Source organism: Marmota marmota, unplaced genomic scaffold (genome assembly GCF_001458135.2).
Source record: "Marmota marmota marmota unplaced genomic scaffold, marMar, whole genome shotgun sequence".
NCBI classification, from domain to species: Eukaryota; Metazoa; Chordata; class Mammalia; order Rodentia; family Sciuridae; genus Marmota; species Marmota marmota.
This window is the reverse complement of record NW_026000101.1, coordinates 16,833,259-16,849,759: the sequence shown is the minus strand read 5'-3', so window position 1 is coordinate 16,849,759 and position 16,501 is coordinate 16,833,259. Positions and strand designations below refer to the sequence as shown.

The 16,501-nt window shown below is 45.8% G+C and overlaps 3 protein-coding genes across 4 annotated transcripts; all 3 read right to left on the bottom strand.

Moving 5' to 3' along the window:
* Window positions 1-28: 28 nt before the first annotated feature.
* Spag8 (sperm associated antigen 8) lies at window positions 29-2,652 on the bottom strand. The gene is made up of 7 exons (XM_015492343.2): window positions 2,514-2,652; window positions 1,386-2,412; window positions 1,090-1,264; window positions 837-882; window positions 640-754; window positions 455-517; window positions 29-351 (listed from the first exon to the last, which is right to left on the bottom strand). The coding sequence occupies exons 1-7, from the start codon at window positions 2,549-2,551 to the stop codon at window positions 157-159; spliced, it is 1,659 nt and encodes a 552-aa protein (XP_015347829.1). The 5' UTR covers window positions 2,552-2,652; the 3' UTR covers window positions 29-156.
* A 736-nt stretch (window positions 2,653-3,388) lies between these two features.
* Window positions 3,389-6,049, bottom strand: Hint2 (histidine triad nucleotide binding protein 2). Of its 2 annotated transcripts, none has more exons than XM_015492342.2 (5): window positions 5,603-6,049; window positions 4,049-4,189; window positions 3,858-3,962; window positions 3,680-3,752; window positions 3,389-3,577 (listed from the first exon to the last, which is right to left on the bottom strand). In XM_015492342.2, the coding sequence occupies exons 1-5, from the start codon at window positions 5,768-5,770 to the stop codon at window positions 3,564-3,566; spliced, it is 501 nt and encodes a 166-aa protein (XP_015347828.1). In that variant the 5' UTR covers window positions 5,771-6,049; the 3' UTR covers window positions 3,389-3,563. The 2 variants fall into 2 exon arrangements, with proteins under 2 accessions (XP_015347828.1, XP_015347827.1); XM_015492341.2 differs by having other exon boundaries at window positions 3,389-3,566.
* A 1,847-nt stretch (window positions 6,050-7,896) lies between these two features.
* On the bottom strand, window positions 7,897-16,302 carry Fam221b (family with sequence similarity 221 member B). The gene is given in 8 exon segments (XM_048783116.1): window positions 7,897-9,547; window positions 9,691-9,810; window positions 10,007-10,204; window positions 10,399-10,509; window positions 14,467-14,477; window positions 14,479-14,605; window positions 14,761-15,412; window positions 16,291-16,302. Coding segments are annotated over 8 exon segments (1,413 nt in total). The 3' UTR covers window positions 7,897-9,365.
* Window positions 16,303-16,501: the final 199 nt, after the last annotated feature.

Here is a 16,501-nt window from a genome sequence, read left to right as displayed (position 1 = left end):
GACTCACAGAATCAGTCAATTAGCAGTCTCAGGATGAAGAACCTTTATGTAAAGCTCCTTCATCAAGTACAGAGGGAATTAACTTCCTTCTGCTCACCTCTCTGATATAAGCAGAAACAGATTCCAAATTCCATATCCAACTTCCCCCTTCAACTTTTACACAGGACCCATTCTGCCCCCTGGATGCCCCTGCCCTTCTCTCTGACAGGCAAGGGAAGACATTTCCCCTAATTGGTGGGGATAATTCTCAAGTTCATAGGGCAAAGGCTGACCCAGAGTCAAGGGCACTGGTGTTGAGAAGCTGCAGTTCTTCCGGAACGGTGTGTCCAGTGTCCTGATGTTACTGACACCCTGGATCAATGCCAACATGAGGACAGGTCCCTCTCCCCACAATAGACAGACTCTTCCCTGTCTTCTCTTCTCCATCCCCCCACACCTAGTCACTCTCACACACCGGTAACTGCGGTGCCCTCTGAATCCAGAAGCTTTCAGGCTGTTCCCGACGATAATCATGAGGCTGTAGGGAGAAATACTGAATAATTGGACTTTGGTCCTTTCTCTCAACTTCTGGACTAGGAACTTTCCCACCACCTATCAATCAGAGCCCTGCTGTGCAAGTGGGGTAAGATGGGTTCTCACCTTCGTTGGGGCAGGAGGCCCTCCTTGCACCAGCTCCATTCTGTAGTCATGGTGTGTCACTGACTCCGCCTTAAAGGGCTTCTTTATGGGTTCCAGATCTGCCTGTACCTCTTTACTATGCAGCCCTGGGAGATGTCAAGGCCATTCTCCCCAGTTTTGCTCTTCCCCCTCCCCCTCCCCCTCCCCTAGTTTCTCACCAGATCTGGTGGTGCAGGAGCATCTCCACCATGGCTTCACGCTTCCCTGTGGGAGGGTGAAGTGGGAGTGTGATTACAAAGCAGGCCCCAAAAATTAAAAAAAAAAAAAAAGAAAAAGAAACAAATTTGAGAAAAGGAGTGGGAATCTTAGATTTTGCCCTTATATCCATCACACAATCCACAGTCCCACCAGAAATTCCTTCCTCTTTTTTTCTCTGCCTGATGGGCTCATTCTGGCTGTCATGCTTCACACCTTGAAGAGGCTGAGAAAGGTTTCTTGGGGGCTGGTATGAATCCTTCTGGGTGGTACTCGAGGGCATGGGTGAAGGTGGTTGGGTGGTCAGCAGTCCCTGGTGTCCATGTCGGAAGAAGAAACTCTCAGAGATATCCTGCCAGTTTGGAACTTGATCCAGGTGGTTTGTAGCTCTCTGTGGGCCGTAAGTTGAATGACTGTGATATCCCTTGTTATCTACCCTCATCACAAACTATTGGCTCCCCTAGAAACTTGGGTCAGCCTTCAAAAAAGAAAAGAAGGTCAAAACTTAATACCTCTTCCTCCCAGTTGTAGAGGAGGCACTGGCCCCGTGGCATTGTTTCATAGAGAAACTTAGGCTTCCCTTCATCTTCTCGGGTTTTCCACAGCCCTCGGGCACCAGGTTCTGAGACTTGCAAAGATTCCCAAGATGGTTGTTTCTGAGGATCCCAGTGGCAGTATTGATTCCAGGAGGTATAATTAGGAAAAAGATCTGGCCTAAGGTTTTTGAACCTTTGAGGAGTGCTGGGCCTGGGCTCAGGGCCAGGGCTAGAACCTGGACCAGCTCCAGAGGCAGGATCAGGACCTGAGGCAGGACCGAAGCCTTGGCCAGAGGTATGGCCACGACCAGTGTCAGAACGAGGGATAGTGGCAAGGCCAGAGGGAGGGATAGTGGCAAGGCCAGAGGGAGGGATAGTGCCAGGGCCAGAGGGAGGGATAATGCCAGGGCCAGAGGGAAGGATAGTGCCAGGGCCAGAGGGAAGGATAGTGCCAGGGCCAGAGGGAGAGACAGTTCCAGGGCCAGGACCAGTGAGGAAGCCAGGGCTAGAGCCACTTCCAGGACCAGTGCCAGAACTAGGGACTAAACCACGGTCAGGAACAGAACTGGAGCCAGGGAAAGAACTATAGCCACGGAAGCCAGGACCGGGGACAGGGCTGGAGCTGGAACCAGTTAAAGGGTCAGAGCTGAAGCCAGGAACAGGAGCAGCTCTAGAGCTAAGGTCAGTTGTAGTATAGGGATGCCTAGCAGTAGAGGAAACATAGTCAGGGTCAAAGCCAAGACTTTCACGGCCTATTTGTGGGGTTCCAGCATAGACTGCCCCAAGAAAATTGTCAGAGGAGGGCTCTGTGAACCTAGAATAGGGTGCTGGGGTCTCTGTAAATAATGCAGCTGCTCTGGCGGAGGCGGCGGCTGCGGCAGCTGATGCAGCTGCATCAGCTGCAGTGGTTGCGGATGCCAGGGCTGATGCATGGCCATGTGAAGAAAGAAACGGTTCCGAAACAGTCCCTAGTTCTTCGGCGCAGGGTTGTACTTCTAAAGATCTAAAAGAAAACAAAAGCGTCAAGGTATCAAAAGCCCAGCAGAGGAAGTCCGCTGACCTTTCTTGTCCCTTTTCACTTGCAGCCAGAGCTGTGGCTCTCACCGCGACGGCGATCCCTCTGTAGATTCGTTGGGCTCCATCTTCAGGCTTCAGCTACACGGTTGCCATAGAGACAGCAAAAAATTCCAAGAGACTGCGCAGAACTAAAGCTGGGCGGAAGTGGAGGGAAGAGGTGGAGGCAAGTCCTCTGAGGGGCGGAAGTCTTAAACTGGGTGCGCTCTCCGTTTTCTGGTCCCGACTCCATGCTGCCTCAGACGCGGTTTTAAGGTTCCATTGGCCTGAGACCTCGACTTCCCTGTTCAAGCCTGATTCTTTGCGGCTAAGGTGATTCTTTATGGGGATACCTTGGAGACTGGCATAGGACCGTGGCATCGGACAAACGCCTAGTTGATGTGTTGTGGAGGACCAATAGTAGCTTCCTCTTAATTTGCTTGGTTCATTCTCAAAAGTGAGGAGTGAGGAGGCTTTAAATTGTTTTTAAGGATGAAAATATATAAAACAGTTAAAGAGCAAAACAGAGAACATATGGAGCAGCATATAGCTAACAGCTGGTGTGTTCGTGTGTGTATGTTACTACTTTTCAAATATTAGGCCCTTATATTGACTACCTTCCTCCCAATTCCCTTTTGAACCTGGTTGGGCCTCTCAATGAAGTCCAGGATGCAGCTAGTCTTACACCTGGGTTTCAGTCTCTTTCTACTCATTCAGGCTCATTCCTACTGCTACTTTTCTAAAGTTTGACCCAGGGCAGATTACTAGTCATGAGGCATATCTACAGGCAGGTGCTTTTTTTGACCACACAGTGGGCTTCCTCAGTGTCTCTTACTTTGATCATTGTCAAAGGAGCACACAGCAGAATCACTCTTCTTTCCCCTTTGTGGTATAAATCCTTTTTATTAAAGACAGGCATGCAAAAGTGAGGGAGAATAGGTTTATTAGCATCACAGGGTTCCTTTTCCCATCCAAACATCCAGATCTGAGTTTCTTGGGTCAGTTGGCAGGTTCAACCTGGAGGCCACTGGAGCTGCCGGCCCCCAAGTACGTGAATGTGAAGGTGATATACAGATTGTGCTCCCAGCTTTCCATCATTGATCACTGAAATAGAGCTTGAAGTTAGGGGGTCAGGATTATGGGAGAGGTCAAAGAATGAAGATCATATTGAGGAGCAGGAATTCATAGATGAGGGACCCATGGGCCAAGTCACTCACCAAGTCGGTATCCATCTCCCAGGCCCTCAGCTTTTGCTGTTTTCTTGGCTACAAGGAGAAGGTGTCCTAGAAGCTATAGGGAGAAGGGAGGGACATAGTTGTCTTTATTCACAGAGGGCAAAACCTCTAGCTTTACCAGGGCTCTTCCCACAACAACTCCTGGCCTTGTTCTTCCCACCTGCTGGTCTTCTTCTTCAGCCTGGCTAATACGAGGAATGGGCTTCTTAGGAATGACCAGAAAATGCACAGGAGCTTGAGGGGCCACATCACGGAACACCAGACACTGGGAGCAATGACAGGCCAGAGACAATCACATTAGTTTATCAGGCTAGCTGTATCTATGAAATTCCTAAGGGGTTTGGTTCCCACCTGTTGGTCCTCATATAGAATGTCAGCTGGAAGGCTTCTGTCCAGGATCCGGGAAAAGATGGTTGGAGCTGCTCCTCCAGGAGCTGCCTGCTGGGCCTTAGCCACTTCATTCCCATTTATCATACCTGCAGCTCCTCGGACCTGCAGGAGAGTCAGATACACCCAAGGGAGGGAACTGGCAATAACTCTTCCATGTACTCAGTTGGAGCTGGCAGAGTTGTGCTTTGATAGTTATCAACCTATTACATGCTGGTATTCCATATGTAGGGTGTGTGTGTGTGTGTGTATGTATATATGTATATGTGTATGTATGTATGTGTGTGTGTATGTATATATATATATATATATATATATATAAATGACTATGAGACACTGGGACATAACTGGCAATATTATGCAAGATTCAGGAGTGCAATTGATTCCTGCTAATGTGTGTATAAAATCTAACATGTGCAGGGAAAAGGATCCAAAATGGGAGTCTCAAGATTTATGTCTCAGTTCCTGTTCTAACACTGAATTACCTCAGAAAAATTTCTTCTGTAGCTTCATATAAAAAGGGGCGGTTTGTATTATCTCAACACAGCTTGAAGGTCTGTATACTCCCACCTTGTTAGTATGTGTTCACTTATTTCCATTACTTGTTTTCTGATATTTAAGCCTGGTTACCTGTTTATTTAGGTTTTAATGCATATGTCCTGTTTGACTCTAGCTCTTTCTCATTTGGGTGTCATGTCTGATCTCTTACGTGGATTTTAACTCTAGTAACTTACATCAGTGGAATTACATATTAATTTAGCCAGGCAGTGGTGCACACATGTAATCCCAGAGGCTTGGGAGGCTGAGGCAGGAGGATTGCGAGTTCTAAGCCAGCCTCAGCAATTTAGCAACTTAGTGAGACCCTGTCTCTGAATAAAATACAAAAAAGGGCTGGGATGTGGCTCAGTGGTTGAGTGTCCCTGGATGGTTCATTCCCCAGTACCAAAAATATATAAATAAAATAAATTAAAATAAAAAATAAATAAATCAGCTAAATGAACTCAGTCCTCCCCCAGTTATCCAGGAGGAAGAGATATACCCGTTTCCCATGGACTCAGAGAAAAATAAAGTCAGTGCGTCATAATGGGGGAGAAAAGAACTGGACGAATTAGGCTCTTGACTCCCGAGTTGCTACTGCAAAGTGGGGAAGATCAAAGGTTAACACCTTTGTTTATTAGAAGGCCCAAGGGAGCAGGCAGAGGACTTGCTCTGAGAGACCTCACTTTCTACTGAGGGAACTGAGGTGACCGGCCAGCTGGGCTTCAGACAACGGAGGGCAGCAGCTGCTGCATTGACCCCGTCCTGACCTCGGCGCCAGGGCCTGTGCGGGGAGGCGGTGATCGCTAGTTCGCTACACCCGCAGCCATCAAGTCCGACCTCACCGCACAATCCTAGAGCTTGATCCTCAGAAAGGGCAGTGGCTCTGCAAGGCTGCTGGGTTGCTTGCGCCGTGGCTCCCGCCACAGAGGGCGTCAGAAACTGAGGAAGTCCCTCCTTGTCCCCGCGGACACTTCTCACCTGCACCCCCCGGGGCCCAGAGGCCGCCAAGGCTCTGCTCGCCGCGCGCAAGCTGGCGGCTAGCACCACCGCAGCAGCCATCCTCCCGGAGCTGCGGGAACCGCTCACTCGTCCCGCACTCTGCGGCCTACGGAAGGTGGGCAGTCGGAGAGGGAAAGCTGGGGTCATTGGCCCCTTCCGCGGCCGGGGGCGGGCCTGGCCACCTCCATTGGATCGCGGTTCCGGGCGCTACTCAAGCCATTGGCTCCGCTGCCACTTTAGAGGCGGAATCTTTTCATCCAATTGGCTGCATCTTCCAACGCAGGGCCAATTCCCACTCCATTGGCTTCGTCTTTTAGCGTAAAAGTTCCTTATTGAGTGTTGTCTCTAACTGATTTCGCTACGAGATAAATTTCCAAGGATTAAGAAACTTGGAGGTGTAATTTTTCACCTAGTTGGCTTTGACTCACAGCCATAGCTCGGTTTAGGTTAGGGACCCCGAGCTTTCACGTTCCCGGCTAGTCCTTCTCAGTTCTGGCCCCTACTGGTGGGCTGGAGGAAGGGGGCGGGCTCCGTCAGTTGCTGCACAAAGGTCTAAACGTACTTTGGATCCTTTCACTGTTTTGGCCAGGCGGCGGGCAAGGTTCTGAGGGCATTAGGTACATGTGGTTCCAGGAATCACCTGGGTGGGGCTAAAGATGAACCGGAAGGGGGTCTTTCTAATTGGTGGTGTTGATACCCAGTATTTTCTCCACACGGGCGGTTTCAGTCACTTGACCATTTCAGAGATTTTTTTTTTTTTGTGATACTGGGATTGCACCCAGAGCCTCAGGCACACTAGGCAGGCGCTCTACCACTGAAGTACGTCCCCAGCGCCCCTCACCTTTTGGGGATAATTATTTTCAAATTTTGAGACTGGGTCTTGCTAAATTGCCTAAGCAGTCCTCAAACTTGGGATCCTCCTGCTTCAGCCTTCCAAGATCACAGGCTTGGGTCACCGCGCAGTAACCATTTGGAAGATTTTAAAAGGCAATTCATTCTTGTGTTCTCATTAACACATTCACACCATAAATTATTTCCAGGTCAGTTTTTTTTTAATTGGTTTTAGATATATATGACAGTAGTGTGTGTGTGTGTTTTATATATATATGTATATATATATAAATTATATATATAAATTATATATCTATAAATTATATATATAAAAATTTTATATATATATATATATATATATATATATACATATATATATAATTTTTTTTAATCGGGTGAAGATGGGAACGTCCTACCTTTACTGCACCAAAAAGCAAAGGAATATGCATCTAATGTTCTTTTCTAATCAAGAGTATGATATAGTTAGCTCAGGAGTTTTCAGGGAGACAGGTTCAGCTGGGGTTCATACTTTTGATATAAGAAACATCGTGTCACGAAAATACTCAAGACAGGGTGAATTTAGTCTGAAGTTTAACACAGGATAAATCTCCACTGTTTTTCTTTTTTAAAAAAGCACATGACCTGCCACATACAGGAGCTTAATAACTGTTTGTTGAATTAATCAAATTTGGTGTTACATTTTTTTATAATATATGGCATATTATTCTCCCATCAATTTTTCAAATTATTACATAGGCTATGTCAATATATCAGGTAATGGGGCTGCATACTATTTCCTTAATGAGTTTACCATAGCACTCTGTAGCTGACTTTTAAATGAATTAGTTTTAGATGAATGGTTATCAAGGAGCATATAATCAGTATTGGAAAATTCTTCTAGAGTTAGTACAGTCTCCTTTTCTTTAAAGTTGTGGTGCTGGGGCTTTATGCCTGCTATACAAGGCTCAATCACTGAACTACATCCCTAACCCTACCTGATCTCCTTTATATAACTATATTATTGTTAGAAAGTCCATTGTTCTCCAAAGGGCAGACATTTTTTTTTAAATTTACTTTTTAGTTTTCGGTGAACACAACATCTTTATTTTATTTTTATGTGGTGCTGAGGATTGAACCTAGTGCCCGTGCATGCCAGGCGTGCCAGGTGAGCAGGCTATGCTTGAGCCACGTCCCCAGCCCCAGGGCAGACATTTGATCCTGTGATGTTCCCTAGGGGTCTTAGTAGTCTAGGCTGTATTCCTTCCCTTGGTAGGACAGACGACCTCCCTAAATGTGAGGAAATGTAGAATGACCTCTTCTCTGTATCCCAGAGGCTTCCTTTCTCTATGCTTCTGGGACACCTGAAGACCTTAAAACTCCCTGGAGAAGGCAAGAGGTAAGTGGAACTGAGATCTAGAAGAGGAAGGAAACCAGCCTGGAGGGATAGTGAATACAAAGCTTGTTAAAACTGGTTATTTCCTTGGGTTTTCACAGAGAACAACACTGGTTAATCCTGCTTTACAGATCCAGAAACCAAGGCCCAAAGTGGGGAAGTTCTTCTCTAGAGGCACAGAGCTCCATCAGTGTCAGGCTTTCCAACTCCTGGAAGAATTACCTATCAACTTCCTTGTTACTCCCCCAAATTCACTGTTTTTTTCACAGTTTTCTCTATTCTAAGTCCTTGTTATCACCTACAGCTGTTCTCATGTGAAAGCTGTAATGCTTTGCAGGCTCTGATTGTTGTCTTCTTAATTCAGTCCATGCCACTACAACTGCTACTGGACCTCATTAGAGACTTTTATTCCCTTTCAACTCATCAATTGATTCCTGGAATCATTTTCTTTCCCTATTTGTATCATCCACACCCTCCACATCTTTATGCCAATTCCTTTTGCCTCATTTTCCTGATAATCCTTCCCGACAACCTCCCATTTCCATCTATCAGGTAATCTAAACATTTTTCTTAGGTTTTTCACTTCCAACTGTACCTGAATCCTAAACTATGATCAGGATTTTCTCCAATTCCCCAACATTAGCCTGCTTAAACTCTCACCTTTCCCTTTTTGTCTCCTAATACTCCCTCATTCTTATCCTCTTCATAGAGAAGCTATCAGAAGGGAAATTCTCTAATATGTTTCCTGAAGCTCAGTGAAGGCTCCAAACTTTCTTTCCTCTTCTTGGTCTCAGGAAGTGATGTTCCTTTTTGTTCAGAGCATATCCCTTCACCTCTGCCTGATCTCATACCTTTTCTTTTTCTCTGGGATCTTGTCTCACTAGGAATCTTTCCTCTTTCTTCTGCATCTTTCAAGGACATTTTATCTACTGGTCTCTTCCCCCTTTCCTTCCTAAAAAACTGCTTCCTTGACTCCATATCTCCCTCTGGATATTGTCTGACGTTTTCCCTGCATTTTTCATCCAAGCTTCTGGAAGAGTCCCTTTCAAACTCATAGCTATTTTGTTTCTCCCTCTACTATACCAGTATGAAACTGTACTCTCTGAAGTCCCCACTTTCTAATTGTAAAATCCAATGGGCACTATTTAGTCTTTATCTTACAGAAGCCCTAGCTACATCTTAAATCATTGCCCACTTTATCCTTCTTGAAATTCCCTCCCTTCTTGGCTTTCTTGAAATCACTCTGCTTGTGATGTCACAGCCAGAAGGTTGAATGTGGGCATAATGTGGGGCAGATAGCTGGATCCAGCCTTTATCCTGCTTGGTGCTGTCTCTTGCCCCCAAACAGTGCCAACTCTAATGACTTTTGGTTGGCTTTTGGCTCTACTGCCCCATATAGGACTACGTCAGATTCTAGTGGCTTCCATTTTATTGCTGATCTGGGCCAGGCTCAGAAGGGCCTATGCCGTTTGTTGAAGTGTATGTCCCTGGAGGATGGGAGAGTAAATGTTTAAAGGATCAGGTATGGCGGTCAGATGGGGGACCAGGCTGGAGTCTGTGTGGGCTAGGGAATGCAGGGGAACTAGGGTGGGGACTGGGATGACAAGGGAGCCTTTGCATCTGGAGGGCCTCGAAGTCAGAGCTGTTCAGGATGGTTTCTTGGAGGACAGGCATGTCTGCAAATGTCACATATTCTGCTCCTGGGGGTAGAAACCAGTTCAGGCATTGGATTTGGGGAGTGAGAAAATACAGTAGTCCTGGAGGGGACAGTTAAGGTGCCTTTCTGCCCAGCCTCCTGACTACAGATGCTGGGCTGGCCCCCTGTCCCAGATTGCATCCTTACCATGAGGTCTCCCTCCTCGTCGGCGTGTCTCCTGGGTCTCAAAGAAAGTCTCATGTTCCTCCCAGCGCCGGTCACAAGCGGCACAGAGGAAATTAGACTCAAAATTGTTGCAGCCACAACCTGAGACAAAAGGACAGCCCAGGAGAATATAGAGAATGGAGAGGCATCTCCATGGGCTGACTACATTCTCAGCTCTTCCTTACCCACCAAACACCAAACAAGTATCTTTTTTATCAGCTCCCCACTCTCCTCCCCAAACTATTTGCATCCTATACTCACTTCTTCCCACCCAATACTCCCCTGCATTAGAAGTTACCACGATGCCTGCAGGGATGAGTTCCAGTGGCTGCATGCTCTTCATGGCTATGTTTGTAGCGACATTGAGCCCTCCAGTCCTTGGGATCAAAAGTGGCTCGTCTCTTGAGCCAGAATTCACCCACCTCTTCTGGGCGTGATGGGATGAAGCAGAACATGAGGCAGCGGCACTGACTCACATTGCAGGGCACAGTTATGTCTATGGGACAAGGATGGGTGGTAGGGTTGGATGAGCACCTGACAGGGCCTGGCCTGCCCATGCCAAATCCTCCCCATATTAACACACACACACACACACACACACACACACACACACACAGTTTCACATATCCCAAGACATGATGACAGAGTTGTCCCTCCATACCTGACAAAGGCTGGTCACTTCTCCCCTACCTGAGATAATGTGGTGCTCTCTCAGTAAGTGTCCACAAAAGCACTTGGACTCATCCCCAATCCGGAAGCAGTCCCATAGGTAATGGGGACAGCGCCAACCAATGTAGAGACCTATAAATGGTGAATAATAGGGAATTGTGGAAGGAATGAATAATATGGAAAAGTGAGAAAGAAAAAAAAATCCTAAGCTCTCCCAGATATTTTGACCTATTTCGTGGGGTCAGGGTGGAGCTTCACCTCTACCCCAGGTATGTTTATCTCCACCCCACAGTCCTCACAGCTACCCCATTGACTTTTTCCCTCAAGGTTTTCTGATCATCCCATGTCTTCAATTCCCTTCCTATCCCAGGATCAATTCTATATGAGTCCTCCAGAGATGACTGAAGAGTCTTCAGTTTCTGAGCAGGAAGATTACAGGTAAAATTTTGTTTGAAGGTGAACATGAATCTCACTGAGTTCTTTGTGACTGTGGGGTTTCTTTTCTCTTTCCCTCTCCACATTAGAACCCAGCTTTGCTTTGTTCCTTTGAAGTGTTAGACACTTAGAGGTGAGGAAGAGGAAACGTGGCCAGATATACAGTATGTGATAGGGATTGGTTCCTAAGGAGAATGGTTAGTGACAGACCCTGAAGAAGAGGAGGTGGTTGGGAACCCTTGGTACCAGGAAATAGAAGGAGGACTTCCCCTATCTTCTCTAGATTGGCTCCTTCATATGTCTCTTCTGTGTTCCTAGTGTTAAGGAACTAATACCCTCTTTGAGCCTGAGAAGGGCTGCCTGTTGCTCTCCAAGGCCCAGGAAAAGGGGGTAGGCCAGAAGTTATGGCTGTTGAAGACCAAGAATATGTTCTGAGACTAGGAAAGGAGACATAGAAAGGAAAGCAAGCTTAATAAATATCCCTGAGAGCAGGCACCAGCAGAAGGCTACAACCTTTGAGAGCCTGGTTTCAGCAGTGGGATCTGAAGCTTTCTGGCTTCATGGCCAGTCTCACCATGAGGCAAGAGTGGTGCTATGTCAACATGGTAGGAGAACCAGAGAGCACCTCCCACTCAGATTTTCTCATCCTTTGTTCTTCTAACCAAGAATTCTGCCTGAGTCCCCATGGAGTAGGACCTGAGGCTGCAGGACTCTTATTCCCTTTTGAAGTTTCAACTGAAATTTCACCTCTTCCAAAAAGTTGCCCCTGATTTCCCTTGTCTGTCTAGGACCCATTCCACAGCTTCTTGTGTTATTCCTACCATGATTCCCATTAGTGTGTGAGCTCCTTAAGGGTAATACCTGTCTTTTCATACACATCTCTATTCCTAGCACAGGGCCTGGCATGAAATAGGTACTCAGAGAACACAGACTGCCTGACTGTGTGAGCAATTCTAGGCATAAACCTGAAGTTCCACAAGGAAAAAGAATTGGCATGCTTTGTTTTTAACTCTGGCCAGGGTCACAATCCACAAATTTGTGCCTCAGGCCAGGTTTCCTAGTCTTACCCATAGCTTCTTAGGACCTAAAACCTGTTCAGATGCGTCTTTTGGCTTGGCTGATTCTGTCTTGATGCTGACAGCTTGTAGTACCAATGCCCTATTACACCAAGAAAGCATGGTTGAGGCAGTGTCACAATGGAAATGGGTGGGAGCCAGGATTCCACCAGAGGAATCCTGAACCCTGTCTGGAGTAACAGGACACAGTGGATAAGCAGGTGATGTACAGAAGTACAGAACAAGGGTCTGTGCCCATAGATCAAGGCTTGGCCTGAGATATGGAATTACCTGGTTATCTTTATATGTTAGGCCTTATTTCCATCTTAAGGGAGAGGAAGTATGAAAGACTTTTAGTGATTCTGAGTTGCCCTCAGGATATAATTCCAACTCTTTAGCTGGGCACAGAAATGCCTGCATAATTCTTCCCTTCCAAAGCTGAGCTGGGTTACTCCCCCTCAAAAACACTATTTGCCAGGTATAATATACTGCTGCTGTTCCTTAAGCTGCCTTGTCATGTCTCACCTTACTCTTTTCTTGACTTGGCCGCCTCTCCTTACTATCTTACAGATATCAATTGAGAAATCTTTCCTTGTAAGACATTGTTCCTTTACTACCAAAGATTGGGTGTCCCTCTTCTCTACCCCTGCAGCATTCTTGGTATAGAAATTATTAAAGTGAATTATAATTGTCCTTATTGGTGTCACTTATTAGAATGCAAATTAGTTTTTTGGACTCTAATGAGGAATTTTGTTTTTGAAACTTTTCCAATCCCACCACCTCCACAGCTAGGCTCGTACTGGCACATAGTTGGTGCACAAATATTTGTTGAAATAATTTAAAAAAGCTTACATTTGACATTTATCAACATGTTACATGTACTGTCATGTAGTCATTACTCTCTAGGGACTGAAGATACCCAGTATTAAAAGGGGGCCCCAAATATCTTTGATCAGGATTAAATTACACTTCCTGTTTCAATAGGAAAATGAAGGCATTCAATTTAGAAGAAGAAATGAGAAGAAGGTAGTAGACAAGAGTGTCTAAGAAGGGAAACTAACAAATCCTATATTTGCAAGAAAATAAGCAAGAGTAACAGAAGATATTAAAATAAGCAAAAAACAAAACAAAACCTGTCTCAATGCCTGAAATAAACTGAGAAGCAAATTAGATCATTGTGACTTCATTGGCTAGAGGTAGAGTGGGGAGGGATCCTGCATGGGAATGGGGAAAGTAAATTACACAGAGAAGGGATAAGGATATGGAATTACCTGGTTATCTTTATATCTTAAGCCTTATTTCCATCTTAAGTAGAAAGGAAGTATGAAAGACCAACATAAATGTAGTGACATATATAAATTTATTCTAGAAATCTCAGAATCTTCTCATCAGGTCAGGGTGGCCCTCTTACTGAAGTCAGTAATCCCTATAGATATGAAGTTCAATAACACAGGTAGACATTGTTAAACACAGGATGGTATGTGTTTACACAGCTCGTCTGCACACCCATTACAGAGATACTCAGAGCATGCTGCTAACAGCACAGTTAAAGGTACTAGCTCTGGACTGAGACTTAGATTCAACAGGGCTAGAGGACACAGCTCTCCTCTTCAGTGGGGAGACTCAAAACTTTTGGATATACAAGTTATCATGGATTTCACAAGCAGGGATGGCAGCTTTTTTTTTTTTTTTTTTGTACCAGGGATTGAACCCAGGGGTGCTTAATCCCGGACCCACATCCATAGCTCCCTCCCTTTTTTTGGGGTATTTGGAATTGAACTCAGGGGCACTCAATCACTGAGCTACATCCCCATCCCTATTTTGTATTTTACTTAGAGACAGGGCCTCATTGAGTTGCTTAGCACCTTGCTTTTGCTGGGGCTGGCTTTTAACTCATGATCCTCCTGCCTCAGCCTCCTGAGCCGCTGGGATTATAGGCATGTGCCATGTGCCCAGCCTCCCAGCCCTTTTTATGTTTTATTTTGAGACAGGGTCTTATCTTTCTGTGTTGACAGCCACACTAAGTTGAGTCTGACTTTGAACCTGTGATCCTCCTGCCTTAGCCTCCTGAGCTGCTGGATTATAATCATAAGCCACCACACTGTGTGAGCAATTCTAGAAATAAACCTGAAGTTCCACAAGGAAAAAGAATTGGCATGCTGCTTTGGGATGACAGCTTTTAATTGAGTTGCACCAAAGAGGCTAATGGTTTTTGCCATATCAGAACAACAAGTCTCCTGGAGACTGACCATGGTCCTGGGCCATGTCTGCCTTAGGATCTGTCTGGTACAGGCTACCTGGATCTGGGCCCTAGATCTTGGGCTGGCCTCTGGCCCTTCTGTTTTTAATAAATTTATTAAAATTATTATGGGCCATCTGTGCTTGCCTGGACTTTGTATGAATATTCTCACCTTTTGTCAGACCCACACTGCTATTTCTTGGCTTACCCGCTTGCTCCCCTTCCAGATTCCAGGCAGAATGGCATGGCTGTTTCCACAAGGGGCAGCTATCTATGGAATGGGCAGGTTTCCAGATCCTATTGGATTGGAAGATATCCATGGGCCCTCTTACAGGCCTCTGAAAGGCCACCTAGGCTCACCTGTCTGGATTCAGGGATGCATCCTTCTCCCATTGGAAAAGATGATTCAACTGAGCACCAGACTTCTCCCTTTCCATTTCCTTAGTCAGGTCCATCAGCTCTGCCTGCTTAGCAGGGACCACTGGGCTGCCTATGTAACCTGGGAAGGAAGGGGATGAGTAACCAGGCGAAAGTGAGAAGTCCCTAAAATTAAGAGGAAGGGCCATGTCCAAGAGGAACACAGTCCTCTCCTTCTGGAGTAGGTCAAGGACAGTAGACAGTGATGAGAACAGGGGAAAGGGCAGGAGCAATTACGGCCAACTCCTTTCTTCTCCTTTTTCTTGCCCAGCTGGTGTTCAGGATGGGCTGTCTGAGCAGTGATGTCATTGGTATCCATTCCCTCCTTGTTCTCCCCTGAATCTTCCTTCTGCTTGGTAGATGTATCCATGTGGTTCTGGGCTGAAGGGCCTGAAACGAAGTGCTTTGGAAAAAGCTCCTGGGAGGATGTCCTTGTCCATGAGACCTCAGTGGAAGAAGACTCAGAGAGGTCATCATCGCTCAATGTATCAGAGGAAGAGAGCTGGTTTACTGGTGAGGACTGAAAAGCAATATGCTTCTCTGGTACTTCAGAATTGTGAGTCTCAAAGGTAGGGGCTTCCAAAGGGACCATGGAGGCTGACTCTTTTAAAGAGGTTACATAGATAGAAGGCTCCAAAGGATTTTCAGAGGTATGGGGCTCTAAAAGGGTCTTGAAAGTGGATTTATCTAAAGGGGGTTCAGAGACAGAATGCTCTAAAAGGCTCTCAGAGGCCTGGGCCTCTAAAGGGATCTGGGAGATGGAAGGCTCCAAGGTAGTTTCAGAGAGGGGGGGCTCCTGTAAATCTTCAGTAGAGGGGTCCTTGGAAGAGGGGTGTTTCTTGGCATCCATGGTGGTATGAGGCTCTTCTGTGACCTTGTCTGCTTCAATCTAATGGTAGAATAAGGTACAGGCTTCGTTAGTTTTAGACTGGAGGGTCTACAAGTCAGGACAGAGAGCATAGGGTTCACAGGGTTGGGGGCGGGGGTGTTATGGAATTAGGAGAAGATTCTCAGTACATGTGAGACACAAGAAGAAAACAAAAAGAGTGTCTCCAATCCCAATTGATTCAAATGTATGAATTGCCAAGATCATTGTAATGTCATGTGTAGCTAATTAAAAAAAAAAAGAGTGTCTCCAGGTATAATGCCAGGAGGTTCTCTCATGTGGCAAACATGATGAGGCATGCTGCTAATGGGAGGTTAGGGAGCTGAAACTTAAAAGTTTGAAAGGCCGAAGTAGGGCTGGGGATGTGGCTCAAGTGGTAGTGCACTCACCTAGCATGGGTGAGGCACTGGGTTCAATTCTCAGCACCACATAAAAATGAAATAAAGATATTGTATCCACATAAAAAACTAAAAAAATAAATACTTTAAAAAAAAAAAGAAAGGCCGAAGTAGTCAGAATCCCATCAGTAGATGGTAGCAGAGGACCATGCCCTAGGAGGGAGTCTGAACATAGCTATTTGGCCAGTCCAAGAGTTGGGTCCTAGGTATGTCTTTGGCCCCTGGAGGTCAAGCTATGGCATTCCAGAGATTGAGAATATCAAGCCAAAGTTGGGGTTGGCTCTCAAGAGTGAAGAGTATGCCATGATGCCTAAGGCAGGGAGGCCCTGTCTGTAGTCTGGTTTTGTTTAGGGACCACATATACCCTCTCTTGATGACGTCATTTATATTTAAGGATTCAACTACTTCTAGCTGTGTGCTGCTGACTTCTAAGTCCATATTTCCAGTGTAGATCCTCTCTAGACTCTTGTATTTCACACTCACCCAACTGCCCATGGGACATTTCTAAATGGATGTCCCAGAGACATCAAATTGAACTCTGAAAATTATCCTAGTCTTCTTTTTGCTAAGTCCTGATCTTCAAATAGGTAATGAGAACTGCATTTCTATTTTCTAAAAAGTCTTGATACGCATTCTCTCCTTTGCTATTCCTCCAATTTTGTTCATGTTCTCATTATTTTCTGCCTGAATTGTG